At 38.4% G+C, this 24,429-nt stretch overlaps 1 protein-coding gene across 2 annotated transcripts in view; it reads left to right on the top strand.

The window, feature by feature from the left end:
- Positions 1-24,429, top strand: part of cttnbp2 (cortactin binding protein 2) — an 86,232-nt gene that overhangs the window by 39,885 nt on the left and 21,918 nt on the right. For both annotated transcript variants that reach the window (XM_056478867.1, XM_056478868.1), the window contains exons 3-11: positions 1,911-2,135; positions 3,759-5,196; positions 7,911-8,117; positions 11,018-11,117; positions 12,879-13,029; positions 16,354-16,584; positions 16,693-16,810; positions 18,110-18,367; positions 21,271-21,366. In XM_056478867.1, coding sequence (XP_056334842.1) covers positions 1,911-2,135; positions 3,759-5,196; positions 7,911-8,117; positions 11,018-11,117; positions 12,879-13,029; positions 16,354-16,584; positions 16,693-16,810; positions 18,110-18,367; positions 21,271-21,366 — 2,824 coding nt within the window. The remainder of the gene's footprint in view (positions 1-1,910; positions 2,136-3,758; positions 5,197-7,910; positions 8,118-11,017; positions 11,118-12,878; positions 13,030-16,353; positions 16,585-16,692; positions 16,811-18,109; positions 18,368-21,270; positions 21,367-24,429) is intronic.

The raw sequence follows: 24,429 nt of genomic DNA, 5'->3' as shown, positions 1-24,429 counted from the left end.
TTTCAATGTGGTGCATGTCATTGTCCCATGAACATTTCCTGCTTATTATCAAACTATTTCATAACTGTAACAAGAGGCAATTAAATCATAACTAAATGTTAAAAAACAGCATTAATAACATTATTTATCAATATGTGGCTCTTTTTGGATAGTCAGAAGCTATAGAAATAAAAAATGTAAAACAGGAAATAAGTTGGGACCATTGTTTTTGTTTACATCACTCCAAATGGTCTATAAATAATAGATGAAAAGTTCAAACCTCTAAATGCTATCAGAGTTTTTCTTCTAAAATTAGCATTTTCAACTGGCTCCTGTGAGTAGGTTCAGTAATATCAATTTTATGGCATAGAATAAAGCCTTTGTGTGGTTTTTAAAGTGAAATAACTCAATATAAACAAAGGAGGCTGAGAAAAATATTCATTTTCGATGGAAGTTTCATACGGCACTTAGAGGTTTTTGCATCTGAACTCTTCATAGATAAATATATTGGTTGTCTGAATTGGCCTAACTTTCCATATTGTACAGGTAAATGTAAAAAAAAAAACTCAGAAAGTTTCTGAAAACCTTAATAAATTAGCATAGGTATTTTACATCAGATACACATTTGCTTCACAATATCCACCATAGTTAAATATTTATAAGCGTGCTTATACAAATAATTGTTGTTTTAAATTATATTAGGTAAAGACCAGTACATCTTAAAGTCTTAAAGGGTCATGATTAAGACATCAATTAAGACAATGTTAACTATTTCGGGGTTTACAATCTACATCGAGGTGGCATCACGTGTGGTGATGTAGAATAGCCCATTAACTGCCCCACCAAGAAAAAAAAATTGGATTGCATTTCTTAACTCCTAATGTCACTAGTTAACACACTCAGTGCATTTTTTAACACATCCCATAATTTCTAAAATATCAGCCTCTACCAAATGGTTAATATGTTGGTTTATGGTAAAAGAACCGGAATTAATACATAAATAATGAAAAATCTGAAAATTTGAAGTGTAAGACTAATTTATTTAAAAATAAATAAATAAATAAATCATTTTTGAATACGAAAACATCTTTATTTTTTGAAGTATGCCAAAAACAATTTTTTTGTATTTTTTTTACAATAAAACCAAATTCAAGTGTAGTAGTCAACAGGATTATGTTTGTTAGATTTTTTTTGTAATCTAACATTCTGTGTGTGTAAACCATTAATTAAAACAGTCAAAACATGCTCAACCATTTGGTAGTGCAGGCAGTTAAAGGGATAGGACTGCGAGTACTTCAATCATGCCCTTATTGAATTATTATTCATGAGTCTGGGTTTTTTATCCTATGAGAAGACATTGCTTACAAATAATTTTTTTCAAGCTCTGAGACCACGCAGTAGTCAGGTGTTCAGTGTTGCAGTGATGTTAGTATTGTCAGACGTACCTGCTAGTATTTTGAGCACTGCTGAGGGAATTTTTGAAAACTTCTGATTGGCCATTGTGTTCATGCGCTTAACAGATATGACTGTGATTGTCTCTAATGATCAGCTGTTTTCAAGCACACTTACACAGAAGAGCGTTAGAAAGCCACATCTGTCAGCTGATCCATGAACGGATTGACATGGCATTCAAACGCTGACAGACACGACTTTCAAACACTCTCCAAAGTTTTCTGTCCCTTCAAAGTAGGTATGTGTGTCTAAATTTTAAAATAAGTGCACTCGGTCAGTATGGGTCACTGACAGATGACAGTTGCTCGCACTCTACTTTCTCTCCTGCTTTGCCTTGTCAAGCCCACTCCTCGTTTTTCCAATTCTGAGATAGATTTGTACTATTAGAGGGGGATTTCAGGCCCCTTTAACAACAATATGGACTTTACTCTGAGAAAATGCTAATCTGTTGTTTTGCTTCTCTATTATTTTCTTTATAGGCTCGAAGAAAAGAAGTGTTCCTGCAGGAGCGATATGGACAGTTCAGTTTGACAGACCCATTCCTCGCCATGCAAAGGGACTTTGAGTCAGGGATGGGGCCAAAGGACCGTAGGCCAGTCAGTGCAAGCCCCATCACGGTGCTGGAAGCTGTTATGGCCCACTGCCGTAAGATGCAGGAGAGGATGTCTGCCCAACTCTCAGCTGCTGAGACCAGACAGAAGAGGGTAAGATCTCAATTTTTGACCATTTAATTGTGTTTATATGTAATAAAGCAAGACTACGGAAAGGATTAAGGGAATGTATTTACAAATTCCATTTGAAATAAGTCTGCATTTTCTGTGGTATTGCCTTGACATTGTTACGTTTGCTGTCAGAGAGGATCCTAGTTACTCTCAGAATCATACCTGCCAACCCCTGTCTTCGAAATTGGGGGCTGGTTGGGGTTTGATATTGGCATGGCTTGGGGTGGCGGTGTGTGTTTGTCTGAATAACACAGCTGAGAACCAGATTAGTAACTGTACTTTGGTGTTGTAACTGTATATTCGGGCAGCTTCTGCGATCGGATACTATACCAAAGTTGGCGACCCGGGGGTGTTAACGTTACAGACTGTACCAAAATGCTTTTTACAGGAGTTTTCCGGTAGAAATAACAAAATGGGAGGGTGGTGGGTGTTGGGTCTGGAATATGGGAGTATCCTGGGAAAAACGAGATTGTTGGCAGGTATGCTCAGAATATACTCTTTTAGGGATTATGTAGGGAATAAGTTTTTCTTATAACCTTCACGAAAGCAAGGTGCATGTTAGACATGCAGAGTAAAAAAGTGAAAGTTAGACAAGGCAAGCAATGGCAGCCCCTAAGAAGAAAAGCAAGTGGTGTCAGAGAAGGAGAGAAATTGATGCTAAGCTCTGAAATACTCTGCCAAACACATCTGTAAATCTATATCTCACCATCGGAGCTAGTGCTACAGAAAATACAAGCTACATGATATCAAAGCTGGACTTGAACTTTATAAACAGATGCAGGCATGCCTCTTTAAAGTGACCACTGAACTGTCACCGCACACCACTTTTGCAGATCTGATATTATCTGTGTTAACTATGGTTTCATGCTTATATTTTTGTACAGGGGTTGTTATTATTTTATAAAATACAGTTTATATAAAGGTATGTACAGTAGCATGCATATTTATGTGTTACACCGACACTGATCTGAGCTCTCTGTTCCAGGAATAAACACTTGTTCTTAGTTGTTATGGCGACAGTTCTCTTATTGGATTGGTACTGTAGTTAATGCAACAGCTTGTATATATAGTACCAGGCACACCGAGGAAATGTTAAATGATGTTTAAGAATAGAAAAATAGTAGTATATAGTCACCAGATTGACATTGTGCTTAAATGTTTTCTGTTGCCTCATTATTTCTGGAGAAGTAATAATTCATTCAGCTAAATGGCTTAAGTCTGAACGAGGCCTGCACTTGCATACTGTCATCGTGGTAATTGCTTGGCTGTTATTTCTTTGCATGTAGATTTTAAACGAAAGGAATAAAAAAATTTAAGTTTGCAAATAGATTTAGGGTTTATTAAAATAATATCAAAAACGTGTGGCTCAGAAAATAACAGCAAAGCAGAAAGCAGAAAATTACATAAAGTTAAATGAAAGTAACCTGAGATTTGAGGACTTATCACCAAGTTTAGTTGTACTTGATTTAAAAATAACTGTCAAGGCATGGTTACACTGTAAAAGGAACTGTTGTACCTTTAATTGATTAGTATTCAGTGTCTTGCTTTATGTGTGTGTTATTTGCCCTCTGCGAGTCTCATTTTTGCCCTGCTGCTGCTGTCTAGCTTGAAATGGAGAAACTGCAGCTGCAGAGCCTGGAGCAGGAACACAGGAAGCTGTCAGCTCAGCTGAAGGATGAGCGAGAGAAAAACAAACACGTGGTGATGTCACTGGTGCATGAATGCAAGCAGCTAGCTGCTCGTGTGGTCGAAGAGAACCAGCGCTTTGAGGAACTTTCGTCCCGTACTGAGCAGGATGGTCGATCTGTGGGACGTCTGGAAGAAGAACTGGCATCCGAACGACGTCGTAGCCAACAGATGGAAGCGGAGATGGAGAAACAGTTGGCTGAATTTGACACAGAGCGAGAGCAGCTACGTGCCAGGCTTAGCCGCGAGGAGACTCGTGCTGCGGAACTTCGGGCTGAAAGTGAGAATCTCCGCTTGCAGGTGGAGCAGCTTAGAACTGAAAGATGCAAAGATGCCCCACCACTGCCTTCTGTTACCCCAGCATCTGTCCCAGTTAAACCCAAGGCTATGGTGTCCGTGGCTGTGGGCACTGAGGCAACTGTTTGCAAGACTGTCTCTTCTCAGACAGATGCACCGCTGGAAAATGAAGGAGCTAAGAAAGTGCCACTTTCGATCCCTGTCAAACCCAGCAGCTCCACGTATGCTAGCATGAACCTACCTAAGACTTCTAGTGCAGGACGGGGGCTACACCATGGGAGCTCACAGGCAGAAAATGGAGGAGACGGTCAAACACATCTACATGGTTCACATTCACCTGGTGTATCCTCTACCTTGCCGACTGGGGTCAGTCCCCGCGTCCAGGCAGCCCGTTACAAATTCCAACCCTCTGCCTCAGAGCAGGACCAAAATGGAACCGCCAACCAGAGCCCCCCGTCCCGTGATCTGTCCCCCACAAATCGAGACAACTTTGCAGCTAAACAACAGGCTCGACACACAGTCACACAGGTTCTCTCCCGCTTCACAAGTCCTCCAGCAGGGGGACCCCCTGCAGCCCTTCGGCCTGGTCTGCCACATTCTACATCTGAGGGGGGACCCTTCACAGGACGCTTAGGCCACCCCCAGATAGGCCTTAAATCACCAACTGTGGCCCGAATCGACAGGGGTAATCCACCCCCGATCCCACCAAAAAAACCCGGACTGTCCCAGACACCATCCCCTCCACACCCACCAATTAAAGTAGTAGGTGAAGCTAGCAGGTCCCCAGGAACAGGACTTGCCAAATCAGCTACCACCCCTCAGCTTCCACCAAAACCCTCCTTAGATATGGGTGGTACAGTCCCAGCCTTGACTGCGTCACAGGTGGGTGCATCCTGTTCTGGTTGGCCGTGGGGGCAACAGCCAACAGCAGCATGTGTGGAGTGTCCCCCTGTCACCACCTCCTCCACAGCTACCATTGTCAGTAGCCCCTCCATAAACCCATCTAGTCATCCATTCCATAGCCCCCAGCACCCAGGCAGCCCCCTGGCAGCAGCATCAGGTAAAAGGGTGCTATGTTTTTCACCCTTGCTTTCACTACTTCTCTCTAGTCCTCTCCCTTTCCATACTTGATGCATTTATAAGTAAGTGCTAGCAGAGGAGAATATAGATGTGGAGCATCAAAGAGAGGAGTATTCATACTCTGGTTACCTGTCAGTTACCAGCAGTACTTATGTACATTGTAACCAAGAAATAAACATTTGTTTTCTTGAGGGCAGAATTTTTTAATTCAGTAAAGCATTTTTAGATATAAATAGGTAATGTTGGCCCTCTCCCGAGGATTCAGGTCTCTAGGGGTCTTTCCTGTAACCTTTTCTGAAGCTGATGCCAGAGGCTGCTCTTTCCCCTTTCCTGTCATTGCCCTACAGCATGGTTCTGCCTTCCTGTGTTCCACCTCTAACCTGATTCCCACAAAGTCTTAAACTAACGACTCCATTTTGTCCATGCCACTATCTGTTTCTTTCTATTGTAGAAAAACTTGATACTTATGAATGTTGTCGTTCTCTTCATTTTTAAACATTTACTTCCATGGTTTCAAAAATGTTGCTAGAGAGATAACACAGTATATTTGTCATAAACTTGCACATAAATATGTTTAAGCCTCTATGTATTGGTTCTGCAATGTATCATTTTATCCTTATCTGAAATATACAGCACCATGTCTTTAAGAAGTTTGTAAATCCTTACCTTAGATCAGAGGTGTCCAGGTGTTTTCCTAAAAAAAGCCAATGTCCTGCAAAATCCATCTCCAACACACCTGTCTGGAATTTGTAGAGACCATGTAGACCTTGGCTGTTTCTCAAATCCCCATGTTCTCCTGGAGATTGGTCCTGCCAAGTTACCTCAGAAAAATGAACTTGAGAGACCACGAGAACACCAAATGCATCCTGTGAGAAATGAGTGGCTGTGTTCTTCATGACCTTCATGCACTTTAACTGAAAGTTATTTAAACATTACAGCATACAGCAAGTTTAATAATAATTGGTATATAAAATGTGGTGGTTCCCACCTCCTTTATTTAGCCGCAATTACTTCTGGGAATTTCCACCGATTACTGTGCTTAAATCTGCATTTGATGCATCCTCGATATCAAGAACACATCCGGGTTCTTTCACAAGTCCTCCATTTTTGCGGTCTTAAGTTTTGGAACTGAACTTTGGCAGTTAATGAGGATGTTACACTAGAACACAAGGACGCAAGATGGCCTAAAAGTTGGCCTAAAGGAAAAGAATTGGACATATATATCTTAGAATAATGCTATTCCCCTAAAATACCAGTTTAAGTTAAACATGAATGTCCTTGCTGTTCCAGCTGGCTAGTTCTGATTTGGTGTTCGGATTTTGTGTGGCTGATAGATAGTAAATCACATGGTCTTTCTTGTAAAGTTTTTCTGCTTAAGCTAATTATGAAGCCTGATAGAGACATCAGTACAGCAACATCGTTTGCTCTGGACAGACATCTGAAACATAGGGTAGTTCTAAAAGTGCTTTGAAGGAGATGTCGGTTAGAGCCATGTATTGGTCTGTAAGCCAAATGTTTGTGACTGTTCCAACTGCAGTTAGATAAAAACGTCAAAATCTTTCGATTTCTCTCACATTTTGAAATACCACACTGTCTCTGCAGGCCTCTCCATAGCTCTCTGGGAGCACCAGAGAAAGGCAATTGTAACACCATTGAAAGCAGAGCAAGTATTCCAGCAGAGTCTTCCTCTTTATTGTCGCTAGAGACTAATCCACAGGGTAGCTCTGAGAGATGTTGGTAGCTAGCTGTCATCGCTAATTGCTAAATATTAGCACTTTTCTCCCTCTCTTTGCAGCCACTCGGCCATGGCAGTTCTCTGAGGCTCCTCTGCTCTCTCTGCCGCCCATTTTAACCCAGAAAAGAGCCAATTATCTAATGCTTCCACTGGACCTCAGTGAAATGACCTATATCTATCTCTCTCACTCCAACTCCCTCCACTAACAAAGATAAACATAGAGAATCCCTAGAGACAAAGCTATTCACAAACATGCCTTAGCATTAGCACTAAATATACTAGATTAGTTACATCCACATTGCAAGATTTGTTATTTGAATTCTGTTTCCACAAAGGTGCCAGTTTACCAGTAGCACTCCCTGCACTTTATTAAACTTTGTCTGTTTCTCTGCTGTAGTTTCCATCTTTCTAACACTCTTTAATTGACGTGACTCTCATAATCAGCTCCATGTTTAGAACATTTCAGTTTGAGTGACACAATTTATATTGCGTGACTTTGATTAATGTACTGTAAATTGCCTGCTGCATGATTTGATTTGATTTACGCAGTTAAGTACGACTTTGATTGACAAAAAAACATGAAGTTTACTCTAGCATATTAAAATGAATTGACTAATAGTATAGAGTGTGTGGATTTCTAATACACTCTAGAATAATACATTTCAGAAGTTGTGTCAAAATGTGTACATCACAAACATTTACCCATTGTTTTGACTGAATTTGGCTGACTTTCTTCTCAAAAACAAATTCAGTATGTTCATCTCTCTTGAAGGCAATTTGGATACTGAATTACAAAATACTTGTCTCAATCAGCATTGCTTCAATGGCACAGGCCTTAAATTATTTCTTAATAAAAAGGGATTCCTTGGTCTGGGTAATGTTGTGGTTAAGGGAACACATTTTGAAACAACATAAGCACCCTGCCTCACTAGTTACTGCTGTTGCTTGAACCCTCCCAGGCTGGTGTCCCTCCATAGTCCCCTCGCTAACCTGTGGTGACCCCGTCCCCCTGGATGACGGGCAAACCCTTCTCCTCCAAGCTGCTTCCCAGGGAAATGTCACTTTATTGTCTATGCTGCTTAACCAAGATCCACTATTGGATATTCATCACCATCAACATGAATTAACCTCTGCCTTGATCTCTGCTGCTCATAATGGACACACAGGTAAGTGCTTGGGAAATTTTCTGTACATTTGCATGTATAAAGATATGGGCATTCATACTGAGGGAAGTATTTCATAGTTCCCAGAACTATTGGCTGAAGTACTCGTTTTTAGCATGTTAACACTTCTAACATTTTAGTCATACAAACATTTGGGGGGAGTAAATTAGCTCCTACTTGTTCCACAAAAATAGCTACCAGTGTTACTAATATTGGACGAATACATGTCAAAATAAATATCAGTACAATATACACTCACCAACCACTTTATTAGGTACACCTTACTAGTACCGGGTTGGACCCCCCTTTTGCCTTCAGAACTGCCTTAATCCTTCGTAGCATAGATTCAACAAGGTACTGGAAATATTTCTCAGAGATTTTGGTCCATATTGACATGATAGCATCATGCAGTTGCTGCAGATTTGTCAGCTGCACATCAATGATGCTAATCTCCCGTTCCACTACATCCCAAAGGTGCTCTACTGATTGAGATCTGGAGACTGTGGAGGCCATTTGAATTCAGTGAACTCATTTTCATTGCCATGTTCAAGAAACCAGTCTGAGATGATGCGCTCTTTATGACTTGGCGCGATATCCTGCTAAAAAGTAGCCATCAGAAGATGGGTACACTGTGGTCATAATGGGATAGACATAGTCAGCAACAATACTGAGGTAGGCTGTGCTTTTGGCACAATGGTACCAATGGACCTAAAATGTGCCAAGAAAATATCCCCCACACCATTACACCACCACTAGCCTAAACCGTTGATACAAGGTAGGATGGATCCATGCTTTCATGTTGTTGACACCAAATTCTGACCCTACCATCCGAGCAGATATGGAGACTCATCAGACCAGGCAATGTTTTTCCAATCTTCTATTGTCCAATTTTGGTGAGCCTGTGTGAATTGTACCCTCAGTTTCCTGTTCTTAGTTGACAGGAGTGGCACCCGGTGTGGTTTTCTGCTGCTGTAGCCCATCTGCCTCAAGGTTGGACGTGTTGTATGTTCAGAGATGCTCTTCTGCATACCTCGGTTGTAACGAGTGCTTATTTGAGTTACTGTTGCCTTTTCTATCAGCTCGAAACTGTCTGGCCATTCTCCTCTGACCTCTGTCATCAACAAGGCATTTGTGTCCACAGAACTGACGCTTACTGGATATTTTCTCTTTTTCTGACCATTCTCTGGAATCCCTAGAGATGGTTGTGCATGAAAATTCCAGTAGATCAACAGATTCTGAAATACTCAGACAAGCCCATCTGGCACCAAAAATCATGCCACGTTAAAGTCACTTGCCATGTGATTGACTGATAAGAAATTTGAGATAAAGAGCAAGTTGGACAGGTGTACGTAACAAAGTGGCCAGTGAGTGTATTTCATAGTGTTACCAGCCACAAATATATATAAAGGCAATGCTAACAGAATGTTGGCCTTTGTCCATGGTTTGTGTTCTTTTCTCAGCCTGATATTTAGCACTACAAATTTTGACAAGTGATTTAGTTTGCTAACAAAAACATACCTTTGATCACGTGTACTCCATTCTAACATTGTTCGTTTTGTTGAATCCCACATTTGATGGCACTGTTAGCTGGTTTATTTCACATTAGCATTCCTACAGTGCAAATACAGCCAGGAAAATGCCAATTCTGCTAACTCTGATCCCCCAGTAGCATGTGTGTTCTGTACCCGTGTGTAAGCAATTAACTAATTCAGCATGAACCAATAGTCTATATTTGTCATTAAAAAAGAGGAACTAAAACGAGGACTAGAAAATTATGCTGCTCACTTTCGGAATTCCAAGTGGCTCATGTTGCTATGAAATAAAGTCGGAATAGTTGAAATAGTTGTCAATTCATTCCGCTGTTGCGACCCCTGATAAATAAGGGACTAAGCCAAAGGAAAAAATGAATGAATAAATGAATGAAAAATATTTGTATTATTGGACCTTTCATGTAAGATGTTTAAACAACAGCCTTGACTTCTTTGACCAATTTCATCACTATTCTCATATAGTGACTTCTTTTTAAACTGAACATTAAAACATCTCATTGATGGATATGTTGCTGATTCCTCATGCTGACTTGCAAAGCGCAAACTACTCCCAATGTGAGCCAGACTAGATTCGACGTGTACTGTAAAACCTCCTGACAGACACTCAAGGTCTTAACACACACATCCCAGATAGCATACGAATGTGGGCCACTTTAGGCAGTTATGCGGCACTGGTGGTATTCCTTCGGCCCAGACAAAACGAATGTGAGCCTGGAGTGGCCCACCTGTACAATGGTAAAGGGGGCCAAAGATTAAAATTTATTTATGGGCCATTTAAGGCAAAGATTTGGCACTTATGGCAAAATGTAATCTGAAGGCAAACCTAATGTTGGCAAAAATGTGGCATAGTCATTTAAGGGTAATCTGGGTCTAAACCTAGAGTGGCTCACACATGTAAGTGCAAATGTGACCCAGTTATCTTAAAACATATGTGTGCCACTTTTGGCAAATATTAGGCACAGTAAACTCTGGCTATTGCGGCTGTGAGTCGAATGTGGCCAAGAGAAGATTTGGCAAATGTGGCCCAGTTATCCTAAAACATTTGTGGACCACATAGACTAAGGTCACCAACATGGAGAAAAGTGTTTGCTTTAGTTGGGCTCATAGCCCTGAACCTTTTCATTTAAATTTTCTTTTGGGCTGCTGTAACTTTTAAGAACTTTGCTTGAAAAGTTAATTCATTACAGCAAACAAGTAAAAAAAAAACACGTGAATTTTGCTAGCTGGGATGGCTACAAGATATTTTTAAAGTGATATTTATTATCCACTTTATTTGTATATAAAATGATGTGTGTATATGCAGTGTAAATGCATATATATTCATATACAAATGTGTTTATGTTTCCTCAATAGACTGCTTAAATCTGCTGCTGACTTCAGGAGCATCTGCTGATGCTGCCGATGAAACAGGATTTTCACCGTTACACGCCGCCACTCAAAATGGCCACCATGGGTGATTATTTTGTCCTCCTTCCTGTCACTATTATACTAATATTTTCATTAAATTTGTTCCTTACCATAGTAACTAGGTACAGTACACTAAACAAAGTCACATTTTTACACTCAATTTTCACAACATATTTTTGATACGCGAATAAAATAATTTAAACTGACCAGGTAGATTTTATTGAGTATTTTCACTCCATGGCACAGCACGGTTCGGTTTGATACGGCTCACTTTTGGGGTTTTTTCAACCCATTCTGCAAGAATGAAACAAGCCTACCATTACCAAAATGTGATTTATACATACACACTGCTCATCGCTGAAAGGTCTGAGAGAATCATCACTACCAGCATTGTCAGATAGATATAACCCGCTATATTTAAAGAGTCAGCAGCAACCACTGCTCAAAATCGTTAGCATCCGTTTTTCTGCGTTGGGTTGTTTGGGTATGTTTTATTTTATGTTTACAATACTGTTACATCAGAGGCAGCACAACTATAATGATAATCCCTCTTTAAGCAGTACTAAACTGCAGTGAAAATGCAAATTATATAGAGCCAAGGAAAACCAATCCAATCCAAGCTGTGCTGGACCGCTGTGCTTTGTTTTTGGTACCTTTTAGTCACTTTTAGTAAACAGAAGCTTTTAAAGTGTGTAACTTACAAATTTTTGTTGTTTACAAATTTAAATAAGCAACACATTTTCCTTTGATTCATTCAACATACACTACCTGGTAAAAGTCTTGTCGCTTATCCAAGTTTTAGGAACAACAAATAATAACTTGACTTCTAGTTGATCATTTGGTATCAGAAGTGGCTTATATGAAAGGCAAAGGCCTCTAGATTAAGCTTATTTTGCCAAAATAAAATATGATCATGTTTTGATTTTTAATTATTTAATTAGGTCAGTAAGGTCTGACTTTGCTTAGACAAAAGTTTTGTCACTTAACAGAAATAATGTACAATATAGAATATAAAGTCATGGTGCAGTGGAAAAAGATTTAATATGGTGTATGACTCCCATGAGCTTGGAGGACTGCATCCATACATCTCTACAATGACTCAAATAACTTATTAATAAAGTCATCTGGAATGGCAAAGAAAGTGTTCTTGCAGGACTCCCAGAGTTCATCAAGATTCTTTGGATTTATCTTTAATGCCTCCTCCTTCATTTTACCCAACACATGCTCAATAATGTTCATTTCTGGTGAGTGGGCTGGCCAATCGTGGAGCACCTTGACCTGTTTTTGCTTTCAGGAACTTTGATGTGGAGGCTGAAGTATGAGGAGAGCTATCCTGCTGAAGAATTTGCCCTCTCCTGCGATTTGTAATCTGATGGGCAGCACAAATGTCTTGATACCTCAGGCTGTTGATGTTGCCATCCACTCTGCAGATCTCTCACACACCCCCATACTGAATATAACCCCAAACTATGATTTTTCCTTCGCCAAATTTGACTGATTTCTGTGAGAATCTTGGGTCCATGGTGGTTCCAATAGGTCTACTGCAGTATTTGTGATGATTGGGATGCAGTTCAACAGTTCAACTTTTGACACTTTTTACAAATGATCAACTAGAAATCAAGTTATTATTTGTTGCTTTTACAACTGGGATCGACATCAAGATATTTGTCAGGTAGTGTAGAAATCACATTTAATTATCAGAGTAGCACTAAGTATAACCAGCATTTACCAGGTATACAGTATTTTGTCAGTTTACTGTCTCAATTGTGTTTCTCAATGCAATGATAAAAGTTTCTCTAATTGGTAGGTGTGTGAGAGCTCTGGTGAACTGTGGTGCTGATTTGGAGAAGGAGTGTTCGCAGGGAAGGACCCCGCTGTACCTGGCCTGTAAACAGGGACATGTGCAGTGTGTGAAAGTGTTGTTAGACGCAGGAGCAGACCGAACACACGTTACCACTGTGAGTTTTCCAGCAGTGTCGCTCAAATGTCAATTACACACTGTGTTAGTGAGCATGTTAAGAAAAACCACCCCTCTTTTCATCACTATGGTTACCTTAACAGTGTGGGCATTTCACTGTGTGTGTGTTGCACAGGATGTAATTACGACCTCTATTTTAGAAACACTTAATTGTGCCTTGAATGCTTTCTCAGTTTGCTCTAATTTACTGGGCTGAAAAAAAAGACCATGAATATCCTGGGAAATTCTTAAGGGCTAAATTAAATCTTTTTTTGTTGATTGGTTTGTCTTTTTGTGAGTTTGTTTCTTGTGATTTGCCTACATATATTATTTATTATTCAGACCCCCAAGTTTTTCATGATTTTTTTGTGATTTTTTTTTTGCAATAAAAATGACTGATTTTGGGGCGGTAATTCCCAGAAATTTGTGGAGAATTATAAAAAATTTAAAATAAATAAATATATATATATATATATATATATATCTTATTTACCATATAAGGTAGCCTACTATGTTAGGTGTGCAATAACAATGACACAAATCATAAAAATAAAGCTTTATTTTGGTCTCTTGTCAAGACAAGATCTCAAACGGTAGGGATTAAGCCAAAGAAAGTTTGTATAACTTTTATTTTTATCCATGATCTTACTTTCCCAGATTTCACTCCCCGGAGCATCTTACATCATGTAGCTCACACATAAGACATGCATTAGGGCTTTCCCTACCTTAATACACCTAAAACACTGATTGCTGTAAAACTCGTCAATGGCAGGGAAGCGTTTTCTCTCGTTAACTGCAGAGAAAGAGTTATAAAACAATTTATCGATTACATGCACATCGTAATACCAGCCATACATGTAAAGCACAAATAATGTCCTTCGGCCAGCTGCCGTAAATCAATCTCCATCTGTTTGCTCCATTGCTCCATTTGTTAGATGTTTGCTCCAACTTTCTTTTGCAGTCTGCAAATGACAGCTTTGACTTCACATGTAAATCACTCGCGCTTCATCCGTGTCTGATTGCTGCACAATCAGTGCAGAACCCCCCCCCCCCCCCTCATCCCCCTTCCATGTAATGTTATGTATTGAAGGTAATGTAATGACTGTGAGGTCGCAGATGAGACATAATTTTTCGAGAGACACTCAAAAATATAACTTGCGCTGCGTATGCAACGTCTATAAGTCATGTAAAGCAATTAAATGCAAACTGAAATAAATATAACTTGATTATTTGGTTTGGAATTGGATGTTTTATGAGATTATTAACATTTTTTGAGAATATTTTGCGTTTAAGTAAAAAAATTCGCAGGATCACAAATATTTGTGACTTTTTGTTGATTTTGCGATGGATTTATTGATCGCGGAATCGCAAAAAATGAGGGGGTCTGATTATTATTTAATATATTATAATCATACTAGTAAACAACAACCACTAGTAGTATATATAATTCTAATACTGTATGTGAATTTTTTTATTTAACTAAGGGTGCTTAGCCTCATTTGAATTGTCAAGGGTTGTAAAATATAATTTGATTCTATAGCAGAGGAGTTAATTAAAAAGTTAATGATATTATATATGTTTTTAATAGTTCAGGCACATTACCGGTAGGATTTCTCTACTCATCATTCTCTCTTCTTATAGCCATAAGTATGCCTATTACATATTCATAATACACTGTGATATTGCCTGGTTTGTTAGTTCATTGGATCATAAAGCTTTCTCATTACAACCGAACCGACCTAGAATTTATTTCAACTCAATTCGGACGAATTGTTTTGGCATGGATTAGAGCGCGATTGCTGGTTTCGTAAGTGTCCAAGCTAAGGGGGCAAACATGCAAGGTTCTGAAACCGTAGTGTACGACAGAAAGTTTCAGTCGACGTCATTCTCGCTCAAGGAAATATCGCTCAAAGTAAGCACATCTCACAAAACAGAGGCTTTATACACATAAATAATTGTGTATAAATGTTCATTACTAACTTTTCTATGAACATAATTTGATTATAACTGCAGATCAATGACTGTGCGAAATAGCCTTCTGTAATGTCTGCAATTATAAATTACAATTATAAATGCAACATATATAAACACATACAGCCCCTTACAGTCTCTGATATGTTGCCAATTCGAGAAAAACTACACACAGCATACAGTACATTTAGTCCTTATTTGGGTTCAAAAACAACACGCAACATATGGCCCACAGTCAGTGCAAACCTTTGCATCTTTATCTTGACCAGCACATGTAGCCTCTATTAGAGTTTAATTCATCATTCCGAGTTCATAATAGTCCAAAAGGCGATAATAATAGTTAAACATGGCAGTTTAGATGAAACGTCTTTCGGATGAGACGTTAAACTGAGGTCCTGACTGTGGTCATTAAAAATCCCATAGCACTTCTTGTAAAGAGTGGGGGTGTAACCCCGGTGTCCTGGCCAAAGTCCCTCAAATGACGCTTACAATCATGGCCTCCCAATCATCCCCATGCACTGAATTGGTTCTATCACTGTCTCTCCACTCCACCTATAGCTGGTGTGTGGTGAGCACACTGGTGCCCTTGTCCTGTGGCTGCTGTCACATCATCCAAGTGGATGCTGCACATCGGTGGTGGTGTAGAGAGACCCCCCTCATGATTGTGAAGCGCTTTGGGTGTATGGCCATACACAATAAATGCGCTATATAAATACATTACATTACATTAAATTTGTTTATGTTTTAGGTTGCTATCATTTGCTGTTTCCGGCTTCTCCTTCCCCTTTCGCGTGTTTTTTTCGCGCTTCATTCTCACGTTTGGATGTCAGAAGCACTTCAGTAATCACACGCACGTTATTATCATGAGCTCAAAAAGTTCGTTATTTCAAATATAGACACGATTGCGAGCTCTCTGAAGAAAATGAAACCACTCGCACTTTTAGACGGCTATAGCTGGTTATTATATGTATATAGTATTACGATGTAATGTCTTGGCTGTGTATTTAAAAATGGTGGTTTCTTTGTTTTCATTCTCCTGCTTGTGTATGCGTAAGTGACGTATCTTTGTAAACCAATAGCGTTCAACTGTGCATCTAGCTCCACCTTTTGGTACCCTTTTGTCATGCTAGGTACCCTTTGCAAAGGGTACCCAAAAAGTGGGACGATACGATTCGCTTTTAGGTACCTTTTGACAGTGGAAACAGCCATAAACCGAACTGTACCGTACCACTCAGTGGAAATGGGCCATAAGTACTAATGTTCACATAGAAGTTTATTACAGTATGTATTTTCAGTAAATTTGTATCATTGCTTTGTTAAATAGAATCTTCTTTCTTTTCGATTGTGTTTACAGGACAGCTGCACAGCTCTGCACGCTGCAGTCAGTTCAGGTCATGTGGACACTCTGAAGCTCCTGCTGCACCACCCGTCATCTGAAACAGACCATCTGAACGTCCCAGCATCTCCTTCAGACCCCAACCAGGAGCTCCAGAAGTCTGACATGAGCAAGGCATGTCACATCCTCAACCACAGTAACCAGGATGGCTGGACTGCCGCCCACATTGCTGCATCCAGGGGCTACAAGGTGACATGTTTAAGTTTGATGCTGAGTGTGGTGTTTCACACCAGAAAATAAAAAAGGCTGATAGTAACACATGGCACCTTGAATGCTTTTGTATGTGCTGGTTTACAGAAATGCCTGGAGGTTTTGTGTAACCACAGTCAACAGAACATGGAGAAGAGGGACAAATGCAACCGCACCATACATGATGTTGCCACAGATGACTGCAAAGACCTACTAGAGAACCTGGGCGAGTATAAATTGAGTGATGGAGCTTTGTTCAAATATGTTAGTTTGTCTGGTTTAGTCATAATGAACCTAAAGTATTTAAATTCTTCGTACACAAAGTTAAACACTCTTTTAACCCTTGTGTATTGTTCAAATTTACTCATTGTGATAGTGGCTGTTTTTGCCCCATTGATATCATTATAACAACGTTTTTAATTGCAAAACCATGACACCATATAATCATCCATTTTTGATTGTTGGTGGTTTTTCCTTTTGGGAAAAGGCCATTTTTTCCTTTTTACTTTTATCAGTTGGCACCATTAACCCCTTAGACCTGTGCAAAGATGTTTCTGGCTTTTATATTGAGTTCTATGGAGTAAAACAACAAATTATAGTGTGCCTGCAAAAATACACTTACTATTTTACTGTGTTTTGAGAGCTTATTTAGATTTTTTCAAACACGTCAAGGTAAGTGTACAACAAAGGTCTCTCTTACACTCTCACACACGCATATGTGCACACACACACATTATACTCCATATAACAGCCAGAAACTAAGCTTTTTCTGCACTCAAACTGTTGATAAATATTAAAATTGCTAGTTTTACCTCTTCCCAACAGGGAAAACCACCAACAATCAAGAATGCATGATAATATAGTGTCATGGCTTTGTTATTAAAACATATCATTATAATGGAAGTCAATGGGGCAAAAACAGCCACCAACATAACGAAAGGGTAGTAAATGTGCCCAGAGTGTATTGTTGAGTATTAAAAAAACATTCAAAGCATTTTCCCAAAATATGTCAAAATTTTTTTTTCACCAATTACATTCCATTTGCTCAAACAGAAAGAAAGCTGTGGGCAAAATGACACTCAAAGTCACCCCAGAGTGGATGAAAACATCCTCAACAGCACAAAAGGGTTAAAGGATAGTCCATTTGACTGTATGTACAAAACCTTTATTTCAGTACTGTATGTTGACATACTTCCAAATTGGCTGTTCATTCTGGTTTATAATGCCCAGTCTCATTGCTTCTCTATAAGCATTAAGCAACATATTGATTCTTTTTTTGTTTTGTTTTTATTTGCCATTTTCAGAAGTTCTTTTTTTTTTTTTTTTTTTCAAAATGAGAAGCAATGGCTCGGTTTCTTAGTCCACTTTGTGTACAAACAAAGTAATACAAAAACAATCTAAAGCACACATACACAATTACTATAAAAATGATGATATTCCCTATGGTAGGTGTAAAACCAGTTATAGTGTACTTTGGGCTTTAAGTGAACACAACTTATAACTTTTGCTTTCTCCTATACGTTAGACTGGTACACAGTGGTTGTACAGGTGCTCATGGGCTCGCCGGAGCGTCTTTGCCCTGTGGATCTCCTGGAAGATGGCTGCACTCTTGGCAAAGTTACAGTTCATTGCCACACCAGCTGGGAGGAGCTAACAGGAAGCCTGAGTCTCCTGCTGACCAATCACCTCCAGCTGATTTGTGGGAGCTGGGAACTGCAAGACGTTCTGACCAGAGCTGACACTTTGGGCCTTTCTGCCAACAGCATAGCCTCCGTGATTATAGGTAAATATGGTGAAATGTTATAATTATAAACATATATAATTTTGTAGAAACACATCTAATGTTTCATATCAGTTATATACATTTTGTAAAAGTCTTTTAATGCATATTTAATGCATATTTTCATTATAGCTGACTTTTACATTTACTAAATTACATTTTATTACTGTTTTTCCAGTGCAATAAGGACCTTTGTCATATAATTTAGAATTTAATGCAGAAATAAAAGCAACAATACCATGAATAATTCTCCTGGATGGATGGATGGATGGATGGATGGATGGATGGATGGATGGATGGATGGATGGATGGATGGATGGATGGATGGATGGATGGATGGATGGATGGATGGATAGATAGATAGATAGATAGATAGATAGATAGATAGATAGATAGATAGATAGATAGATAGCATTGTAGTAATGAAATTATTATTAGGGCTGCACGATATTGGAAAAATCTGGCATTGCAATATTTTATTTTGCTGTGATTTATATTGCGATATGAACACAGTTTCGACTGATGACCTAAATAGCACTATTAGGAATAAAATCATTTACTTAGATTGATTGGAATAATCTTGTAGAGGAGTAAATCGAATAAATGGCAAGAAGTAAGAGGAAAAAAAAGAGCAAAGATAAAAGTGAAATAAGAAGTCAGATATTCAGGTACAGTAAAACGATACAATATTATCATTATATTTTACCCCTGATAATGATAGTTTACAATATTAGAGATCTCTCACAAGAAAACCATCCACAATATGTCGCGATATTTGTAAATGAAAAGGTAAAAATAAATCAAAAAGTTATAAGATGTATTTCTTTTATTAACAGAATGTATATTCCTTAGAATTGCAACATTTATATATGAAGACTTCTGATGTAAAAGCCGCTAAACACCACTTCCGCCAAAAATGAGCTTATGACATGCTTTAGGCACGTAGTACATATTCAACAAATATTTTTGCTTCAAATCATCTGAATAGCAGAGTCAGCCCATTCAGAAATAACAGTTTGTTGGCAAAAGCTTCTAAACACCACTTGCCTTTGACAGCAAAATCCGCTATGTCCCGAGAACCAATCAAAACATGCGAATCAAATCATATGTTTTCAATGTAATCGCGTTCTGGTACGACTGCTTTTTTTTAAGAGACTGTTTTATTCCACTTCTGATTTAGATTTTAAAAGATGGAGTTTGATGAACTGGATAAGCCTGTCTGACTGTCAGTGAATGGCAAAGGAAAATGTAACTTACCTCAAAGCTATGTGCATTATAAGAAAAAATTGATTTGACGATTTGAAGGAGATGATGCTTAAAATCGCGTGAAGTGAAGACCGGGGGCGGGGGAGTGTGGGGTGTTTAGGTGATGCTTAGGGTGCCGACGTTGCGGGCCAGAGGGAGGAGGAGGGTGGGCCGTAAATGGCTCGTAGGCTGGCATTTTGAGACCCCTGATTTAGAGGTTTTGGCAAAAAAGCATAAGTGGATTTAGCTGGTTTTGACGCAAAAGAACATTTACCTTGTTAAAACCAAAGAATTGTATAAAGTGACATTTTTGAAAAAAAAGTATTTTATTTACTAGCTAATAACCTTTTATTATCTATAAAATGAAACTTCTGAACCTAATTATAGGAGCCTGATAGAAAATGCTCTTTTACAAAAAAAGAGGTCTGGTGGATTTAGAGGGGTTTGCATCTGAATTCTTCATATGTTCAGTCCAGCATTACGAGAAGTGCCACCTCATGCATATCGCTATTTTGTCCTGCCCCTATTATTGAATAATTAAATGCAATGTAAAATGTAAACACTGTACATTCTTCATTGCTGATCAACAATAATAATCCCAACTCCACATTGCAGATGCTGCGATGTGACTATTGTGAATGCACACTTTACAATATCGATACTGAACAATATATTGTGCAGCCCTAATTATTATTTATTATTATTATTATTATGGAAAAAATATTTTTTGTCACAGTTTAAAATTCTATAATGGTCCTAAAACACCATCTTTCTTTATCAATTTTTTTAAAAACACTGTGATACACACAACACAGCTACAGCGCTGGATGTTTTGTGATTCCATTGAACTGCAACCTGCAGCATAGAGACACACTTGCGCTGGCTATTCTCGGCAGATCCCAGGCTCCTGAACAGCTGCGACTCTTCCTGAACTGCTCTCGGTCAATGTTCAAGTTTTAATTTCCCCACCTCAGCGATTTTTAAATGCCTGTTGTCATAGACGCACGAACTGATATGTTTTAAATATCAAATATATCTGTCACTAGAATGACTGGTGATATCAAACATCTAAATATAGTACGCAAAACATTGACAAACACACTATTATTGACTTGACTTGTGAGTGTGAATTTAAAATGGCTCTTGTCTTGGGTGTCGCCAACACCACACTGGGCCAAGTAGGGAAGGACGTGGGACAGAGGACTAACTGAGTTTGGCTCGACCCAAAGGTTGTCATGCAGCACTGCTGAAAATAAACTAGCCTTCTCCAAGTTCTCTGCCATCTCTTTCACAGCCCTCTGGCCTTCTCCCGTTTGCAGCTCTTTCTCTCATCGCTCCTTTTTTTTCGTTTTGTTTACACTCAACTCCTCCCTTAAGACAAGATGTTTCCAAACACCAAGAGCAGATGTCAAAATGAAGTGTTTTGGCCTGCAGAGAGGAACGTGATGACTATCTACCATTCCTGACAGAAAACACCAGGAGACTGACAGACGGCAAAGAGAGAGAGGGTGGAGGATTTGTGGGATAAAAGCTCATTTTTCACGACTCACGTTTGACATACTGTACTACTGTAGATGAAAACGGCGCACATGTCAGTGAAGATCACACATCTTGTCTTTCGCTATGATTCTAGCAGGCTCTGAATGAATGCTCTTGTTCAGGTGATGCTGTTTGGATGGTGGGGCAGGATCTGGCTCAGTCTCCATGGGATCTCGTTCGCAAGCGGCTGAGTCAACGGATCACTATACGCCTTAAAGGTGAGCTCTGCCAGCAGTGTACTGAGGATAGGTTTACATGACACCTTTTTCTGCTAAATATTTTAAATCGTTAAAGCATTTTGGCTGTTCATTTACCCAACAATTGCACTTGGGAGGGTAAGGTGACAAGAATTGGAAGGGTGACATCTGGCCTGCATTTTGGGTGCCTGAAGACAGAAACTTTAAACAACTGGTTTCAAAGTTTTATGAAAGTCAAAGCTTTATAAAAACCAATAACATGTAAACTACAAAATGTTATTTATGTGCGAGCAGTTACAGGTGTTTTTTGTTTATGAACTTTTGAAGTGCTTTATGGGACCTCTGCTGGGACCTTGTAAATTATATATATATATAATTGCAATATCACACAAGTAGCAGTGCGATATGGCTGTATATCGGCACTGGTGGTGGACACGTCTTTGGAGGCGTGCGTTGGCATGAAGCCGCAGGACGAGTGCCTAAGTGTCTCACCAGCGACGAGATACAGCCACATTGCATTGCTATGAGTGTGACATTGCGTTTATACAACAGTTCGACGACATAGTCATGTATATAAAAAAGAAAATCAAACACGAAGAGTCTCAAAATCATTTTGTATCAGGAACTACTTTCTTCCACCATCCATTCACATCTGCAGCTGACATCAGAACAGCAGAAACCGTTGCTCATTCACTAACGTCACTTTAGAGCTAGTATTTGAATGATTCTCTAGCGTAATGTCTAAAGTGATGACAAAACAGGTGATTTTGCTGACATAATAAGATTATAAGGCTGAACAGCATGAAATGCCATCAGTCTACAGAGATTTCCCAATATTTCTCTGTTGCAATCAGGAGATTACAATAATTAACCCCGAAAAAGCCAAAGCAACGCAAACACTACCAGATTACTGTTGTGTTTGCAATAAGGAAAATCGCTAAACGCGTGGACATTTCTTCTTTCTTTCTGTTTACTGAACAAGTCTGCAATAGTGAAAACAGCAGACGCATTAGAAACAGATGGCCATCTCCGGTTTTAGGTCTTTAAGATGAGTCCCATTTCACACTCAACACACTACAATTACTATGGTATAAATACAGCACTACAGCATACAAAAGAGTGAGCTCGACTTAGAAAGTCACTGACCATTTTATAATGAATTGATCAGCTGTAGTTTAAAATTACGCTGTATTTTTCCTCATCTAAGGGCTTATTATGCTGTCTCTGATGCCATCTTGTCGATGAACAAGTCAACCGTCTTTGCTCAAAGACAGGCTAATGGCTGCTGACGCACTTTCTCAGAAATTATAAATATTTAAATATAGGCACTATCCTTATAAATAAACTGCATAGTTGTAATCTAAACAACTACATTCTCGACTAAAAAAGCCTCAAAAGTACATTATGTTGTCCAACAGCAGCAATATTTGTCAAGCTGTAGAGTGTCCTCTGCTTGTTACTGTATGTGGGCAGAGTAATACACAGAGGTGAAGGGTGAAGAGGCTGGATGAGTGCTGTTACTGGCAGAATATTTCACGGCTATCAGCCAATCAGATTCAAGAACCAGACGGAACTGTTGTATAAATATGTATATTCATATATGTATATGTGTGTGTTGTTGATATTTTCACTATAACACGACAAACATTTATTTAATTACTATTGTCATCATTTAATATGCAGTAAATGGTTAAACATTTCTCTGTTTCCATGGATCTCTTGTAATGAAAACTGATGTGTTATAAAGTTGTTGTTTTTTTTTTTTACATTTTTTACAAAAAATCTTTTGACAAATCTCAAAATTATCCTATGGTGTGACTATCTCAAGCATAGTTCAATAAATTACAGCCTTAATGTATTTAAAAGAAAACCATAAAAACATTAATAAATACTTTAGTTTAAAGTTTCTTATTTAGTAAATTGCACCTTTTTTTCAAAATGCTAATATTTTTTAATCTATATATTTCTAAAAACATAGGAACTTGATTCAATTTGTCACTGAAAACCATCTCCTCTGGTGTGATGCTAAATCCTCATTTTAAATCAAAAATTCGACAGATAATTGTGATTAGTTGAAGGACCCAATGAAAGATCATGTGAAGCCCAAGATGTGTTAAACATGTTAAGTTTATGTCTCAGAAATTTTTACATATTTAACTACTACTACAAAATTGCTACGTTTTGTTGTCCTTTGAACCCATAAACAAAATGTTGTTTATTCAAAATGTCCGACAAGGTTGTAGAAAAGAAATATTCATAATTTCATATAAAATAAATAGCACTATATAAAGATAAGTGTCCAACAATAAAGATAAATGACTCTCGTGCTATTTGTTTATTATTAAGATGTGTTTTCTTAATTATTCCTGTCATAAGACATTCTTATGGTACAGTTCTGTAAAAAGTAAAAAATAAAAAAACTGAAAGAATTGATCAAATTAATGACCCCTTTTATTTTCTTAGTGACCCCCTAAATTTACATCAGATCTAAATCCACATAAATATAAATACTTTTTTCTACCAAAAAGATGTTTTACAAAAAAGCATTTTTTAATTCCCTCTTCTGCTACCCTGTGTGTGTGTGACTCCCTTTGTAAAACCATGGCAAAAATCGCAAAATCTTATTCTGAGATATAGAGCATCAAAGTTGTATACCCATACAAATGATAATAAAGGTTTGAAATGCAGTGCTCAATTTATATTTAAATCATGATAAATACTGCAATTATTGACTTTATCAACACAGAATTATTATTTAGAGAAAAAACATAGAAGGTTTGCTAAATATACATCTATATCACTTTCCTGTGTATTAAGGTTTTATGATTATTATCTATTTATCAAGTTGTGCTGCTTAATATTTTTCAGAAACCCATGATGCTGTTTTTAGTATTATTTCATGAAGGTAAACATTTGGTGCATTTGTTTTTCTTTTTAACATTCGGTCACACTTTATTTTGATGGTCCGTTTGTTACTTTGCATCTACATGCCAACTAATTCTCATTAGATTATAAGTAGACTGTTAGATAGGGGTTAGGGTTAGTGTAAGTTGACATGCACTTGCAAAGTTTCTTATAGTCAGT

Source organism: Danio aesculapii, chromosome 18 (assembly GCF_903798145.1).
Source record: "Danio aesculapii chromosome 18, fDanAes4.1, whole genome shotgun sequence".
In the NCBI taxonomy this organism is placed as follows: domain Eukaryota; kingdom Metazoa; phylum Chordata; class Actinopteri; order Cypriniformes; family Danionidae; genus Danio; species Danio aesculapii.
The sequence above is the reverse complement of the archived record's forward strand: the minus strand, read 5'-3'. Positions and strand labels throughout refer to the sequence as shown.